Consider the following 17,890-nt stretch of genomic DNA (forward strand, 5'->3'; position numbering starts at 1 on the left):
ATAATCGAGGATGACGAAAGAAAATGTCCACCGAGGCTGCCCGTGAAGAGAGAACGCGTCATGTTGATTGAATTAAAACAGTTTATTGAATGTTAAAAATGTTGCTAAACCAAATGTTGCGTCTGGCTTGCCAACAACTTTGAACATGATTAAGAACATGAATTCGCTAGTTACACAAACAACGGTATCGGAATAAAACACGAAAAAAAGAAGAAGAATCATTGTGTCTTGAGCCATGACTCAAATTGTTTAGGTTGCCTCAATTTTACTGGTAGATCCAAAATAGTTGTTTTTCTTCTTCTTTTTTCTTTTATCGCGGTGTGTTCAGATTTGAATCTCAAATTGCCAAGATGGTTTCCAGAAAACTAATTTTTTTTAAAGGGACTGTTCAGAGTTTGCTGCCATTGTTAATATATTTCCGATTAACACAACGCATTTAACCTCTAAAACTATCTTGACATTGTCATATTGATCTGGGGGCAATATACCCTAAATGACACAAAACCACCATAAAACCCTAGTTCACGGTAAGGTCATATTTTCATATCTGGCAACCTGACTAAGGAGCGGTCTAGCACTGAAACATACACAGTGACGTAACAAAATACCGTCCGTCTATAGATATAGGCTATAGCCAGTCTGTTTTTAGTTTTCTAAACATGTTTTGCATATATAATTTTTGGTTGTGTCAACGTAGGAAAAAAAGGTAAACAGTTTTGGTAAAAAGAGAGAAAAAATCCATTTTGTTCAGTGAAATTAAATAAAATTCTATTTAAAAACAAATATATGGTTGAAGGAGACTGTTGTACTATGTTAGTCCAAAAATGGACGGCAATTACGGGACTGTCATTTTGGCTTCGTATTCAATAAAATATCACATATCTTAGAAGAAAAAAAAATACAACTAAAATTACGTATTAAATACATTTTCCTCTCTAGAATGCCCGTGTCTGTATATTCAATGTTTTTCTTATCATTCTATTGTTTGCAGCAGTTCAAACCCATATTGAATATACAAAGATTGATGGTCTAAACAAGAAAATGTATTTGATCTGTAATTGTATTTGCTAAAACGTCTCTATTAATCGGAAACATATTACAATCGCAGCAAGCTCGGAACATTTTCTTTAAACAATGGAAATAATAAACTGAGAGTTCTCAGCCGCCCAGGCTCGTATTTTAAGCATTATATCATTATGTTACAAATGAATGTAGTTAATATATTTTGTTATTTGAGGTAAAATGGAGTATAAGTTATTTTCGAGATAACAATAAATGAAACAATTTTAAAATGAACATTCAGACATTATACATTATGTAATATAAACCAATATATGTTGTATTTTTAAAAAAAATATTTTTAAATATGATGTAAAATGAAATTGTTTATGATTTCATTAAATAAATGTTTTGTACTCAAAAGTGTACGACATGGTGATTCAGAGATGAGTTCGTTATATGTGTTACAAGTCTGCCTAGTTCACCCTGTAGATGCAGTAGAGAATAGTCGGCCAGGAGACCGAGACGTTCGCATGGTCGCTCAGAATATAATAATCTTAGAATGAGGTAGATGCCAGAGAATGAAAAGATGTGTGTGTGTGTGTGTGTGTGTGTGTGTGTGTATGTGTGTGTGTGTGTGTAATCTTCAGTGTTGTACGTATGATATATCTGCCTGCCGCCCCTACCTCGCTTGCGACGCCTATTAATGAGGCCCATTCCTTCAGGGAATAAGCAAGAGTAGAATAAATAAGTATAGTTTAGACTGCCCATCAAAAATAGTGAGTCGAATAATTTTAATTTAATTATGAATATTAATTTGCAGATTTAGTTTTAGCCGACACCATCAAAATTTCTCCCCATTTCCCCCATTATAAAAACCTTATAGTAAATTACTTTCTGTTCGATGCTCATCCACTGGTCATGGCAGAGACTGATCATCGGATGGGTGTGTCTGAACCATTGTTTGAACAGAGACACCTTAATAACATTACCTAACCTAATGGGGGCCCATAAATCCATCACCCTTTTAAAAGTAAAAACAAAATAAACATGCTAGCCTCTGGGTCCGATTTTACTCTACGTAATTTGTTCTATATTTTGATCATGTAAAGGGGAATTATTTAACTATTGAATTTTTATATTGATGTTGATTATCACTTACTGTTTTGCATTTACCATAGTTTGACACCCAATAACCGATGTATTTTTCGTGCTGGGGTGTGGTTAAACATCTATTCTATTCTATTCTATTCTATTCTATTCTAAAGAGGAAAAACAAGAACATTCAAACTGTTTGGGGGTCTTCTGTTTCGACCGTTCTTACCTGTCAAGTTTTTATTTTGTTCAGTATAATATTAGTAACATAATCTGATTTGATATTACTTCTCTTTGTGAATGTTTGATATGTTACGTCAATGCACCGCGTTGAATGGGTTCATACAAATAATAAAAACCAGAATAGAACATGATTCTATCAAAACCATGAGTGTATTCATTACATATATAATAGTATATATATTCCACTGAGCGCTGTCCAGTGTTAGTTTTGGTTTATTAAAAGTCTAAGGAGTGGCAGTACTTCTACAGAATGATGTAACGGTCTGTTGTTGATCTCCTGAGGATTGACAGTCCTGCTGACGAGGCATCTGGAAGTAATCACGACTTTTCCAAAATACCCTTTTGACTTTGCCTTGTGCTGTGATATGGCTATGATTACGAAAAAATGGTTTTGTCGTTCGCATTCAAAATTAACAAAAATGTCGATAAAAAAAGTCTTCACATTTCACCTACGCCTTGTGGAGAGGGCGAGGGGGGGGTGGGGCAGACCAGAGGAAGAACCCTCTTAAAAAGAAATTTATCACGGTGGGATAAAGAGACTTGGACTTTTAAAAAATAAAAATAATAATATGAGGTACTTCTGGTCAAAACTTACGGAATCTAGTTTAGAATATCTGTCCATTTATGTCTATTTAGGTCTTGGTTGTGATCAAATCTACAAAAGCTAAACACATGATCATGATGTGAGCGTTTCGTGAAAGCCATACTTTTGACATTACTAGGTTTTCATAGATACGTTTTAGAAATGAATCCTATTGAATTGTCAGGACGTTTGTCATTTTTAGAGCACTTGGACAACAGCATTTAATTGGCTCTAGAGATTTTAGGGCCGAATGTACGAAGTCTGGTTTTGTCTTACACAAACAGTGCTTAAACATCTGCGTTTAAGAAATACCTGCTTCGTAAATTCGGCCCGTAATATTTTGTGTTCCGAATACCGGACGAATGAACATTCGAAAATATATTTCACGTATTAAATTGTCAACTGCTGTAAGAAACCAAGTTTTAACCAGAAATAACATGACATGTTTTAAGAGGACCAAGTAACTTCAATTATGGGCCAAACTGGCATTTTAGTTTTGATTTTGTTAACTGGATTGCTAAAGTTAAGGTTTGTTTTGTTTAACGATACCACTAGAGCACGTTGATTTATTAATCATCGGCTACTGGATGTCAAACATTTGGCAATTCTGACTTTTTCTATTAGTAGCAAGGTATTTTTATATGCACCATCTCACAAACAGGACAGCAGATACCACGGCCTCTGATATACCAGTTTTGGCGCACTGGCTGGAACGAGAAATAGCCCAATGGGTCCACCGACGGGGATCGATTCTAGACCGACCGCGTTTCAGGCGAGCGCTTTACCACTGGGCTACGTCCCGCCCCTTATTTGGATTGTATGTGCTTATTTTCTTCTGTGTGCGTGCATACATGTGTGCTTGTGGTGTGTTTGTGTTGGTGTGGTTGTAGAATGAATTCAATATACCGTAACACTATGCTTAATGGTATTAAATAACAACACTTAACTATAAAATGCACATGCAACTTGCTACTCTGCTCCACTATTACAACCCATGTTGTTTAGTGCATCAGTAAACAGACATGATATTTTCTCACATACCGGTAATACATTCAGCTTGTGACTCACGAACCTTGACTTTTAATAGAAGTTTAGTTACGTATTTATACACAGTTAGTCTTTTGACTGCGTTCACTTGTCAGGTTTGTTCCTGGATCTCACGGTTGTGGTCGTCTATAGCCCGGACTGTATGATCGACAAAAGAGAGTTTTTTCCTCGTCCACCACAACAGAGTAGGAGTAAAGAGCAAAGTCCCCAAGTGTCATTATGGCGAACACACATCTTTACTTATGTTGCTCTATTTTATTCTTTTTTTTTGGATGTACGTTTCATTTTGGAATCCAGAGTGGTGGGTATTTTATGTGCTGTTTTGACTTGCTAATTACTATTAATGACCCATTGTACATTGTTATGTACCAATTACTTTAAAACATAATTATTGGATCTCATGAAGCTAGAATAATGTTCGAACGTAGCACTATATTTTAATTATGCCCACGCATCCACCGAAAAGGAGCTGCGACATATTTTTTTGCGGGTGGTAGGGTAGAGGGTATAATTTTCATTAATGTGTTTATTGTTATATATTTCTGTGTGCCATGAAACTAATGGTACAGTATATTTTACTTTCAACAAAGGCTAATATTGGTTTATGAACTATCAACTGAAACATTCAAATATTAAATTCAAACTTCAATATACATTATGTTAGGTTGAGCTTAATAAGCAATGTATTTTTTTTAATACCACCAACAGAAGAATTGGTAATCGTTCGCTTAGTGTAATATATTTGAAAGTAGTTTAATGACAAGTTTCTATTTTGAATCATTTGAACTCTGAGTATTAAAGTGCAATAACATAAATGTTTTTGAGAAAAGATTTCATGAATATATCTGGCTCAAATTTTAAAAAATCAAAATAAATGGTAGATGTACTATGTAATAAAGGTAATTTTTAGCGTTTGTGAGAAAGCAGTTTTTACAAAATGTACAGACTGATATTTGTAAAACGCACTTTCAATTGTCCTGCAATATATTAAAACCAGTTATGTTTAAAAATAAATATTTTAATTAGTAGATATACTAATATACATATAAACTGTTTACTGTCTTTTAAATATTTATTTCAATAATTGTTATCAATATTTATTTAGAGTCTGGTTTACGAAGATACAAAATTTCAAAATGCTTCCCAAACGTAAGCGGCTACACCATTGATTTAAGGTGTCGAAATGATTCGCTGATTCACATTTTGCAAGAAACATATTTAAACAGCAGTTCGAATGATACCTGCACTCCGGATTATAACAACTGCAGCGGACGGACGGTAAAAAACGACACATTATCACACAGACCTATAGATTTCAGACTACAGACTGCCTGCAATACTAAATCAGAATGTAAGGAAACTCTGAATTCGTCTTATTTCGGATGTTTGGGTATACCTTTGGGGAGAGTGGATTACGAATGTGTTCCAGGTATGTATAACTTATGGTATTTATGCATAGTAAAAACAATAATAAGTATGTTGCTTGGTGGCTGTCCAAGTGTTAGCTATAGGGCATATTTCAAAATACTAGTTTTGGTGTCAGATGTAATTTGAATCTTTATGCTTGTATTCTTTTTAAGTCATCAATATTAGGATGTAAAGGAATATGGTTTTGTGAGAGGCATGTGGAGCTGCATTAATACCAAGCATAATGAATTCCTTAATGAAGCCATTTTGTCTTAGTGAAGTATAAATAGTTTTTGTGTCGGACATTGATAGAAATCAAAGATGCTACCTTAACAGAATCAATGCAAGATTCTATCAAAACTATATGATGGAAACTTGACTAACTAATGGTTTTTTTCATAACCAAAAAATATGTTTGAAATCTAGATTAACAAACTTACTTCTCTGATTAACCCTTTGTCTTCTATAGGCACTTTAGTTTTGGTACTGTATGGAAATTATATTTTGGTGTCGGATGGAAATAAACTTTCATATTTTCCATCAGTATAATTTTAATGAACATGTTATACCACACCGAGATATATATTTTAAAATGCTTTCTTCATCATCATTACACTTCATTAAGAAATGAAAGTTATGACTCTTAAAGGGGCATTCCTGACGTTAAAACATTATCCCTGCTAACAAGGCTTTTAATGAATATAACTAGACATTTATTACATTTCCTTGCTTAGAATATTAATGTTTATACGCCGTGTATTTCTGGTATTCTTAATGTTTATTTAAGAATTGACCGCAATTATTTTTTGGTTCATGCGTAGAGGGTCATACAAAAGAGTGCACATCGTTTTTTTCGGTTCATACTTGCATGAACCAAAAAATAATTGCGGTCAAATCTTATAATTAAATTTATATGCATACTTTAACAATACATAACTGAATTTATTTTGTTTAGCTTTAAATACGCCTGTAGTATTGTTTGTGTAAACTTCATTGATACTTACGTCGCGTAAGAATGCGAACGTTCATTCACTATCATTTGAATCAGGTGATGTTTTTGTAAATGACGTCATTTCCTCTAGCTGCTGTGCATTTTTATGGATCGTTTAGTTATATTGGAAGGAATTGTCCTATTCGTGTTTAGTTTATATTTTATGAAAGTGAACGAAGAGAACGTGTCTAACATTTATGCTGTTGGTAGAACCGTTTAATTTTCGCCAACAGCTGTAGAACATCGCTTACAAGTAAGTTACAGAAGTGAAGTTTCCTACATGATTTCTTTGGCCACCGACCGAGTCTCATGTCATGATTAGCGAAGAGGTTGGGGCTTTGGGGGGTGGGTTTTTTGTGGGGTTTTTTTAAATCAATGCGTATATATCTATATGTCTACTCTGCTATAGCATTTTCCATTAATTTATCGTAAGTGTTTTCTTCAAAATATCTAAATATGATTGTCAGAATAATCCGGCTTGTTGCGCAAAAGTAGTGCGAGTCAGTGGGAGGGGGTGGGGGGAGGGGGGGGGGTAGTAGGCGTGGCTTATATTTTTTCGGTTCATCGAGATATGAACGAAAAACAGTAAGCACCTCTGGACCAATCATATTGCCGTAAAGTGTATAGACGCAAAGAAAATGTAATTATAGTAACTTAAACAGGATTTGTTTTTACATGTACAAACGTAATGAAGTCAGTATCCAAGTTTGAACTGCTAATTTGAATGTTTGGGCCTGGTGTTGACCACTTTTGAGATATGCGCTATATTGTATCTGCCAAAAACCCACCCGTGGTGACAACACGCTGCATATTCATTTATCTCTGTAATATTTGTTTCTGTCTGTCAGTGAGCTAGCATTAGATTGCCTAATAGGATATAAAACCACAATGATTGTAACTGAAGACAGAAAAGCGTTGGAAGGTCCCAGGAACTATTGTGGTGCGAAGAGGTTGGGGGCAATGTTTTTTTGTTGTTGTTTTTTTGTAGTTATATCAGCTTCAGTGTTGGCAGCTTGGTTGCATTTTATAATCCGTCCCCCGTCCAGTACCTGTGTATACATATGCATTTATATTTCAGAATTATTTTAACACGTGTATCAACATTTCAAGTTGGTGTTAGTAGTCAAAGCATCAACAACACCTATAATCAAAATATATAGATATAGGCAAACACACTTCGAACTTCATATTGACAATAGTACATGTGCAAGTTATTAGAAATGTTTACGTAGTGTACTTACATTTTTTCAGAATCAGCGAACTACAATATGTGTGATAATTTGACAGCATCAAGCAAGACAAATGAAAGCGTTTTCTTCTTTGCAAGTAATAAGTTCGGAATATCAGATCCTGTTTTGTGTAACTGTGAGATTCGTGGGACGGACATGAGAGTTCAAGTTGTAGATTTTAGTGCAAATACAACGGACGAGGGGAAATGGTTTCTAAACATTACATCCGGTTTTATGCTAAATAGTTCTTCGCCATTCAATTCATCAATTATACGATTGTTAAGTAATGTCTTAGAAGGAGTTCATCAAACTGTCCATATAATGTATTACAGTGAGAATACCAGCAATCAAAACATATGGATAGAACTCACGGGTAAGCCAAGATAAATATTGCTTATGAATTATATAATACTTCGTTATTCAACATGAATGATCGTTATATTTTATTATTACTGTGCACTTGATGTGAGACGTACATAAAATATATGTCTGTCAGTATATTCCCGTATGAAATTACTTTAAAACAAGATATGACCAACATTCAAGAATGAAATACTAATATTGCTAACGTATAAACGCGTTGTGTACATGTTATGAGTGTTGTCATTATATTAGGATCTTTTAAGTCACTGAACATTATTTGCATATCACACGTGAGAACTTAACAGAATGGTAAGTCTTACAAATCAGCCTAAAGGTACGTGTATATGTCCAGTCCATGCTTCTTGTTATTGTTATAAAATACACGTAAGTTTCATACACAGGATCTAGAGGTGCTCAAATGGACTTGAACTGCAGCTCGTGGATCTATTCTCGTGGAGGATACACAACGAACACGCCAGAAACGTCAACTCCAGACAACTCAACAAAGATAACTAAGACATCAATTAGCTACACGTCAGCGTTCACAGATACAAAGCGGACATCCACGGTTATTCCATCGTCGCATATACCTACTACATCATCAGTGTTTACATCATCTGTGTCTACCACTGTGGAAAGGAGCAAATCTACAGAGGTGACTACAAATGTGTCTGCGGGCTATTCTCTTGGTCATGGTGCTAGTAATGGTATGCTAATATTCAAATAATTATTTACATGAGATATACATATATACATCAATATATATATATATATATATATATATATATATATATATATATATATATATATATACACACACTCATTCATACCTCCTACAAACAAACAAACACACACACACACACACACACACACACACACACACACACACACACACACACACACACACACAGATAGACATACATATATACATACATACATACCCATACATACATACATACCCATACATACATACATACATACATACACACATACATACGTGCTAATGCGTTAATATCTAAGTATCTACTAGTCAGACCCGACATACAATATATTGATATGCATACATTTAGACAGTGCATACATACATAAATATGTACATACACGCACGCACGCATCCATACATACATACATGTACATACATACATACATACTCCAATTTCTGTGAAATCTAATAATTTGAGAATTAAAATAACAAACAGAATGTCAATGAAGCTTGTTCACTTTTATTTAGACTTTTTAGTGCTTTAAAACGGTTTCAAAGAAAAAATAAATCTGAAACTGAGAATTAGAAAGAAAGGGCAGCTGAAACCTGTTAACCATATACAAACTTCAGCATAACCAACTACCCCAGATACGCATTAGTTCCTCTGGTGCGTGTAACAAAACCACGTGTAGGCTTCAAAACTTAATTAAAACGCAATCTAAATTAGAGTCACCAGACCCAAATTGAATATCTAATTTAGACAGATTTGAGCTGTTATTTAAAAAATGTAGTACATTTAATCATCTGTAATTTACGTTAAAAAATAACACAGTATGCATAATATAGGACAAACGCAAAATCAACTGCGAATTGGAGCAGTGTGTCACGAGTATGATATTCGGCATGACGTCAACACCCCGGTCGCCAATCACTTCAATCTACCTGGTCATTGAATAGATGAACATTTTGAAATAATTCCCATCGAACAACCCCGATACCCGGTTTAAAAGACGGAATAGACATCTTGAAACTTGAACGTGAGACCTTCTGGATTCAGTCAAAAATGTCATTTGGAAACAATGTGGAGTCTAGTAATTCACAATCGACGTAGCGTTGATATTGGTAAAGTTCTAAAGGAAGAAATTTTAAATCTGAAAAACTACAACATTACAGCACGTCCGGTTATTGCATACACGAAAAGTATCAAGGATATCGTGGTCTCCACACGACTACCTATCGCCTAAACCTGCATTTTTCAGTGGTTTGTTTTGTTTGTTTTTTTCCTAACAATCTTCTAAAACAAATAAATTTTATTTGGTAAATTAACCAAACATAGTACTAGTAAAACAAGTTAAAAGCAAGAAAGACCAAAAACAGTTAAATTTTGAAAATCATAACAGTCAATTTAAAATCAATCCCTGGGGCAAAATTAAAAAAACATATATATATATATATATATATATATATATATATATATATATATATACACACACACACACACACACAGACAGACACACACCTGCAAACAATATATACATATTCATACATCAATACATACATACATACATACACACACACACACACACACATACATACATACGTACATACAATATATACATATTCATACATTAATACATACATACACACACACACACACACACACACACATACACACATACACACATACATACACATATATATATATATATATATATATATATATATATATATATATATATATATATATATATATACAATAGATACATATTCATACATAAATACATACATAGGTGCAAACATACGTACTTGCTTACTTATTTACTTGCACTTGCACATTCAATAATTATGTATTTCTGTTAGTAGTATTTATAATAATAATCGTCCAAATTGGGATGAATAATTGTAATAGTCTTTACAAATCATATAACATCTTGCAACATACAAAACCAGTACTGAACTCCATGATGAAAGTAGACAAATAACAAAAACAGTCGAACTGCCAATAAAATTTAGGTGAAGGCCAAACCATGATATATTTCTCTAGTGTATTCTCAAGTGTATTCAGCTAGTGTTAGTATATTTATAAAGTGTCTGTGTTTTTATGCTATGTTATGATATTAATATGTCCTACATTTTCGGATATTATTTGTTGTCCTCATATTACTATAATAGGTAGCATTTTCTATGTGGTGCATTTAAGATGTATGAATCCATGAGATATCCATGAGTTTCAGGTTATTATTTTCGTTTTATCTTCAAGCTTGGCAAAGAGCAAAACGTAATATTATCTGTATACATCTAGCATTTTCAGAAAATGACCAGCAAACCGTAATAATATCAGTGGTTGTTGTGGCAATCGCATTGGTTGTTACAACTGTTGTGGTAGCTGCTTGTATTGTTCATAGGTATGTATGTCACCAATTAAAACTCTGTAGGACTGTTTAAAATAACATAGGCTGGAGTGGTGGTGCATAGTTTCAAATATCTATCACTTGTGGATTAAAAACATGTAATTTGAATTTGTATGCTTTTTTAACAGCAGCAGACCCACTAGGCATAATAAATTTCTTTGGGGATTCTAAAGATAATTCTTAGACTGGAGCAGCGAGTTTCTCCTCTCATACTTTGCATCATGTGTCTCATGAGTCACCTAACAGCTGATCATTAAAAATTAACTAATTCTATTTCATATTTTGTTTTTGGAGTATATAACAGACAGTGTATCCTAATGTGCTTGGATCATTGGATCGAACCCCCTCGGCGGATAAATTAGGCTTTTCCTCAACCTGTTCAATACTACACGGCTGGTATAGCAAATGTCGTGGTATCTGCTATCCTCTATGTAGGAAAGTGCATATAATATGACCGACAAAACCGTAATACATGGTCAGGGCCCTATCTCTGCACAATGAAGAGTCGAATGGTCATTGGGCAAAATAGTGGTTGATTCTGTGAATCTCTATAAGCCCAACATATGACTGCCGCTCCCAATCTAGTTTACTAAATCAAAACTAGCACCGGACAGAGCTCATTAGATATCATGCCTTGCTGCTAATGAAGCAGATTTCCTATGAAGACTAGGTTTCAGAATTACCCACTGCTCGACAACCATTAGCTGATGAGTAAATAATCAATGTGCCCTGATGCTAAACAAAACACATGTAACCTATCTATTAAACATCCGCCCCCCCCCCCCCCCCCCCCCATCTCATCATCAGTTTGTGGCATTGATCATATCACTTTTGGTTATCTCTTAGTATACTAAAATTAAAGTATGAAATGTATTATACAATACTGAAGTATGTTGAATCAACTAAAAATACAGCGAAATCGTTAGTCATATCTGTGTACATGACATTGACGTACATGGACGGAGTCGTCACAGCAGGTGATATTAATAAAAACAAACTTTTAAACAGATTATACATCATCATCATTACAGTCACCCGTGTTGTAGCTTAATGTTTACTTTAATACTCATTAATTGTAACTAATGTTTCTTTTGGCAAATGAAGAAATGACCCCAAATCCACGCATATCATCATTTTAGAAACAGCCTATATTATTTCTTGCTCACTAATTAATGAATGAATGTTTAACGACACCCCAGCACGAAACATACATCGGCTATTGGGTGTTGCTCACTAATTATGACTAAATATTTTTTCAGAAAAAGACGAAATGACTCCAAGTCCGTTGATAACGTTACTCCTAAAAGAAACAACAACTTGTACAGTGATACTGAGATCAGTACTAATATTAGTGAACAACCCAACAAAAGCAACAATGACTATACTGAAATAGATTTGGATGATCTACAACCAGAAGTGACTAACGGTATAGTTCTAAACCACAGAGACTCTCTAGATTCCAGCACCTGTAGTAATGTATACTGGACGGTTGATCCTCATGATTTAGATGAAAACGAAAATACGAATAATGATAATGTGAGGGAAAAGAGCAAAAGAAGTAATGGTGCTGTAAATATCTGCTATTCTAAAGATGATGTAATTCAATCACCTAATAGAGATCAAACCAAAAAAAAAGTACAGGTTGTGGTCATAGCCAATGATCTGCCAGCAAGTAAACCAGACAACACTCCTCAGAAAAGCAACCGTTCACCTATAAAGCCCAGAAAATTCCAAGCGGCATTCAGCAATAAAGAAGCTGAAAACGAGGGATCGGGGGACATTTCTAGTGAGTTGGGTGAACACCCTGTATCCCAAACAAACGCAGATGATATAGAAACTAAAGTTAATGATAAACCTGGTACAACTCCTGAAAGCAGTTCAATATGTGTTCCCGAAGAAGAGATGAAAGATAATTTCCTTTATAGCATGGATGGTACGGAATTTCAAGATTCTCAAAAGTGTGTTCCTGAAGAAGAGATGAAAGTCAATTTTCTTCATGACATGGATGATGATGATACGCAATTCCAAGATTCTCTTAAGTGTGTTCCCGAAGAAGAGATGAAAGACAATTTCCTTTATAGCATGGACGATACAGAAGTCTAAGATTCTTTAAACTGTGTTCCCGAAGAGGAATTAAAATTCAGTCCAGCTAATTCCGTGATGGGGGATAAACAGGTAGTGAGTCCACGAGACATGCCAAGCGATTCTCGTCAAAGAGAACAAGAAGTGCCAGAAACATGTTCCAGCCAGACGAAGATATCATAAGGAATCCAATTTATAACGTGAGAGACAATAACAGGCAACTGTACCTCAGTGCCTTCGGGTGAAGAAAGTCTGGACAATCATCCACAGTGTGTTCCAGAAAAAGAATTTTTTTAAAAACGAAAATGACAATCAGAACTGCATATTAAGAGACAAGTAAAAAAAAAACCCAAATGAAGTCCACAAAAACGACACGAAAATCAATTATATTTACTACGTGAAAGACAGTATTTCAGATGTAGATATTAACAAAACATTGAGCAATTAAGGTGAACAAGAACTGAAATATTAAATAAAATGTGTTTCAGAAAAAGATTGATAATATTTATAACATGACAGATGTTGAATACGGTGACAGTACTCCTCGTCGTGATGTTGTGAGCAGACGATCAGATGAAACTGATTTGGAGAATAGTACTGATTATCTTGCAGATGAGGCACATAATTATTTTGTTCAAGAAGAACAAGAAGAACAATCGATTCACATTAACGTTTACTCTAGCAGTTCCAAACTTACAATCAAGATAACAATATACATAAGACGCAACTTCTAAAAGTGTGTATATATATTATACAAAATTAGTTTTACAAAAAGTCAATTTGCGGATTTTAGATTTCTTACAGGTTGCTAGTTTTGTGCAATGGATTTCTGTGAAACGAAACAAAATCCTTATTTTAGTTTTTCGAATTTTTGTTTTAAAGAAATGTTTTTACACTCATTGTTCGTATGTTAGATAACAGTACTTTGTAGTTCTGCTCCTATTTATGGTGTGTCGTTTTACGATTTAACTGATATTAAGAAATTCATTTATATGCATTTCTTGATCGAAGTTTTTAAAATGAAAATATATTTTCTGAAAATCAATTTTTAAAATGAAGAAATCCCCGCCCTCTCTCTCTCCCCTCTCCCCCCTCCTCCCCCCCTCTCTCTCTCTCTCTCTCTCTCTCTCTCTCTCTCTCTCTCTCTCTCTCTCTCTCTGTCTCTCTCTCTCTCTCTCTCTGACATTAGAACATACTGATTAACTAGAAATACAGCACCCTATAATTATTGTTATATACATCTTGTATTCGTTCATTTAACCACTCGTTTATCTATCGATTCTCATTGCGACTATACTTATAGATTTGGGATATTTGTAATATATTCATGCAAAACTACCAGCTGGACAACAACAAGTATTTCTATTTTTATAGCCATTACGTACACAGTATTTTGTTTATACTACATGTATTTTCAATTTTATGTTTTACTAAAACCTTATATTTTAACAATTTAGCAGTAAATATATATTTTAGTGCAATTGAAAACGTGTTTCTTCTTCTGTAAATATGTGTTTGCTGGGACTGAATTATTACAAACCCTCAGTTGTGTTGCTTTGTTTCCGTTGTGCAGCTTAGCCTGAAGAGCAATTTAATTAAAATTAGCTCCACTGGTCAATTACTATTACCTGTGGATCTAACATCACCCTGTTGGAGTTCATGTCCAGTTGACCTTTCATTCGACCAATCAAAACCTTATTTGCAAAATCATGCCAGTGATTTGAAAAGAATTTGAAAACATTCGGGATTATGCTGAGGGTATACGAAATGATTCGATTGAATTACGAAGTATGCCGGAAACTATTTTGAACTAATGGTATAGCCATAAAATCTGTTTATACTAGTATACAATCCAGAGTTTATTACTGTACTTTTCCCCCTGCTTTTTAATGTTGAAATAGACAAACAAATTCGCCTATTGCATAAATAGTCTCGCCCGATATTTTTAGAATTTGTATTCTCTCGAATAACGCTATAAAACGCGAAGTGTAATTGGTCGATATTTAAATTGTTATTTATAGATGAAATGTCACCTGGACATGGGAGTCCACGCAATGCTGTTAGATCTACTGGTAGACCAGTAGAGCTAATTGTAATCAGATTGCCTGAAGAGTACACGGGCGTTTTGAAATTCTACAGTATCAAATAGCCGATATAGTTTTCGTGGTGGTGTGTCATTGAACATTCGTTCATTTATTTTGTAGTGTCACAATACTCGTCTTATTACAGCAACATATACATATACCTCCCCCACCCTCGACATCTACGTTTTGAGGAAGATGCCTCCTCTTCCCAATTCGTCCATTAGTTAACACAGCTTGTGTTAAGTAGGCTTTTCGCATTAAGATAAAATGCCACACAATCTGTAGTCATATTGGTTTAACGTTAAAAACATGTATACCTATTGTACTAGTTTTACTGTAAGACTAGCATAGCTTCATCATGTAAATAGCATGTATATATGGTATACGTTCCGACTACAATGGGTTTGTTTGTTGTTGTTGTTGTTGTGTTGTTGTTTTTTGTTTTTTTTCTGCATTTGGTGATGCTTTTTTTTTTATAAGATTGCATGATATCTAGACACATCTTAACAAAGAGATACTCTTTTCGTTTTTGTATAACGACATCACTAGAGCACAGTGATTAATTAATCATCCTATTGGATGTCAAACATTTGGTAATTCTGACTCGTAGTCATCAGGGGAAACCCGCTATATTTTTTCCTAATGCAGCTAGGGATCTTTTATATACACTTTCCCACAGACAGGAAAGCACATTCCACGGCATTTGACCAGTTATGGTGCACTGGCTGAAACGAGAGAAAAACAATTAGTTGAACGGATCCACCGAAGTGGTTTGGTCCTGCGACGCAAGCACCTCAACAAAGAGATATGGTCAAATGTGTGTACATGTGTATGACAAAACTACCAAAAAGAAATAAAACTAAAATGGGTTTGAACATTTGGTTTTGATAAACAAATAGAAATATGGAAATCTGTTTGCAGATAAGACATTTCTGTTCCATGGCCAGATGGTTGTTACATCATGTTCGACTTTTCATAAATCTCCTTTTCTTCTTTCATGTCAAACTATATTCCTTCTGCTTCAGCATTTGGTGTGTGTGTGGGGGGGGGGGGGGGGGGGGGGTATTAATTTTGACATACTTGAAACCATTTAACATTATTTGCATTATATAATTATTTATTATCCACATAGTTCAAGATATTAAGGGAAATATAACCAGTATGACCCACGTGTGTCATAATGATTTCACGTGCACAGTTAATGACGTAATTTTGTGAAGCAACGTCATAACTTACAATACAATACAATAATCCTGACACTCTTTTCATAAAATCAGTACGACACACAAGCTCGTATAATAATCTTTATTTCTCAGGCAGACGACCCATAATTATAGCACCCATAAATTATCAATGTGGGCGATCTTCGCCAACTCTCCCCCCCACCCCTCCACCCCCCACCCCCGTGTCACCGTCTTTTATAAAGCTCTTATTAGAACCATAAACCTGATGGACTTGTGAAACATTTCTGAAACCTCGTGAAAATCTTTCAGACAGATATTCGAAGACTATGTTATAAGAGCTCACAGCATGGTCAATGATTAAATGCTTTATCATTCATGTTTTCATCATTAGGATGAGCCACAATACAATTATATGTCCAAAGGGCAGGAAAAAAGTCAGCAACCGCGATAACAATTTAAATATCTCCAATTTATGAGACATTTATAATGTGAAAATAACCCACCCTGTATTTAGTCACGTAAAACGCAATGCATACCTTACTCTGTCCAAGTAGAACGCTGACTGGTTTCATACAAAAGCCGAACATATCAACCCCTGGTGGGTCGGGTTCACATACGTGCTGTTCTTTATAACAGGTAGAGGTTCACACGCTCCTAGAGGGTAACGAAATAAAAAAGACTAACAGTTCTACACCTGGGTGAGCAGGCTATGTGACAGTTCTACACCTGGGTGAGCAGTCTATATTTTAAAGGCATACTGTCACAGATTTAAGGACCTTATTTCTCTAAAAATGGATAATAAATAAAAAATTACATTAATTGTTGGAAACCAAATTTAGCTATCACATCACACTGAACCATGATTGAGTGAAATTCATGTCATCCCTCTCGGAATTTTAGTTTTTGAATTATGGACCATTGCCATAATTCAATTATTTTTTACAAAATGTCATTAATAAATGGTGGTTATAAAGATGGTTGAATAAAGTACATTTATGAACAAATCAAATTATGTTTGTTCAGGTAATACTTTGTTAGATCATTAAATAGGTCAGTGGTCTGTGACAATATACCTTTAAATACAAACAGAAAAATATAAAATAGTTTTATAGGATGATTTTGATTCCTATATTGAATAAGACCAAAACTTTCTGCTTGAGTATCAGTTTATATTGCATGTCGTATAAGACACTTCTATATACATGGCTGTACTCTCCGGAGGCAGGAGGGGGCAGTTGCCCCCTGAGAATCTCACCTTTTTTTTCACTCCAGAAAATAGCATACACCTCTCAGGGTTTAATTTGTATAGTGTTTCATTTGTTTATAAAAGGTAGTGCCCCCACCCCAGGATTTTGATCAGGGTACGGCCCTGATATATTTCAAGGTTCACTGGAAGAATTTGAACGGCAAAATCATTAACACACTCTAAATTGTATTTCTGCACACGGCAGTCTTAAAGAAGTTTAGAC

The 17,890-nt window shown here is 34.6% G+C and overlaps 2 protein-coding genes across 3 annotated transcripts in view; both read left to right on the forward strand.

Moving 5' to 3' along the window:
* LOC121370964 overlaps positions 1 to 2,368 on the forward strand; it is a 13,575-nt gene extending 11,207 nt beyond the window's left edge. Inside the window, exon 5 of one of the 2 annotated variants that reach the window (XM_041496523.1) lies at positions 1 to 2,368. This exon is cut by the window's left edge and continues 120 nt beyond it. Coding sequence is in view for 1 of the 2 variants with exons in the window: in XM_041496522.1 (XP_041352456.1) it covers positions 1 to 4 (4 nt within the window). In the remaining variant the exon portion in view is untranslated. The other variant, XM_041496522.1, reaches the window with a different exon arrangement.
* Positions 2,369 to 12,310: 9,942 nt separating this feature from the next.
* LOC121369948 (putative uncharacterized protein DDB_G0289963) lies at positions 12,311 to 14,235 on the forward strand. Its single transcript, XM_041495030.1, has 2 exons — positions 12,311 to 13,684; positions 13,727 to 14,235. Exon 1 carries the CDS (start codon positions 12,311 to 12,313, stop codon positions 13,172 to 13,174), a length of 864 nt encoding a protein of 287 aa, XP_041350964.1. The 3' UTR covers positions 13,175 to 13,684; positions 13,727 to 14,235.
* Positions 14,236 to 17,890: the final 3,655 nt, after the last annotated feature.

This window comes from Gigantopelta aegis, chromosome 4 (assembly GCF_016097555.1).
Source record: "Gigantopelta aegis isolate Gae_Host chromosome 4, Gae_host_genome, whole genome shotgun sequence".
Taxonomy (NCBI): domain Eukaryota; kingdom Metazoa; phylum Mollusca; class Gastropoda; order Neomphalida; family Peltospiridae; genus Gigantopelta; species Gigantopelta aegis.

What these genes read in the sequence shown, in the direction of transcription:
- LOC121369948 (XM_041495030.1), top strand. Translation starts at nt 12,311, where the DNA reads ATGACTAAATATTTTTTCAGAAAAAGACGAAATGACTCCAAGTCCGTT.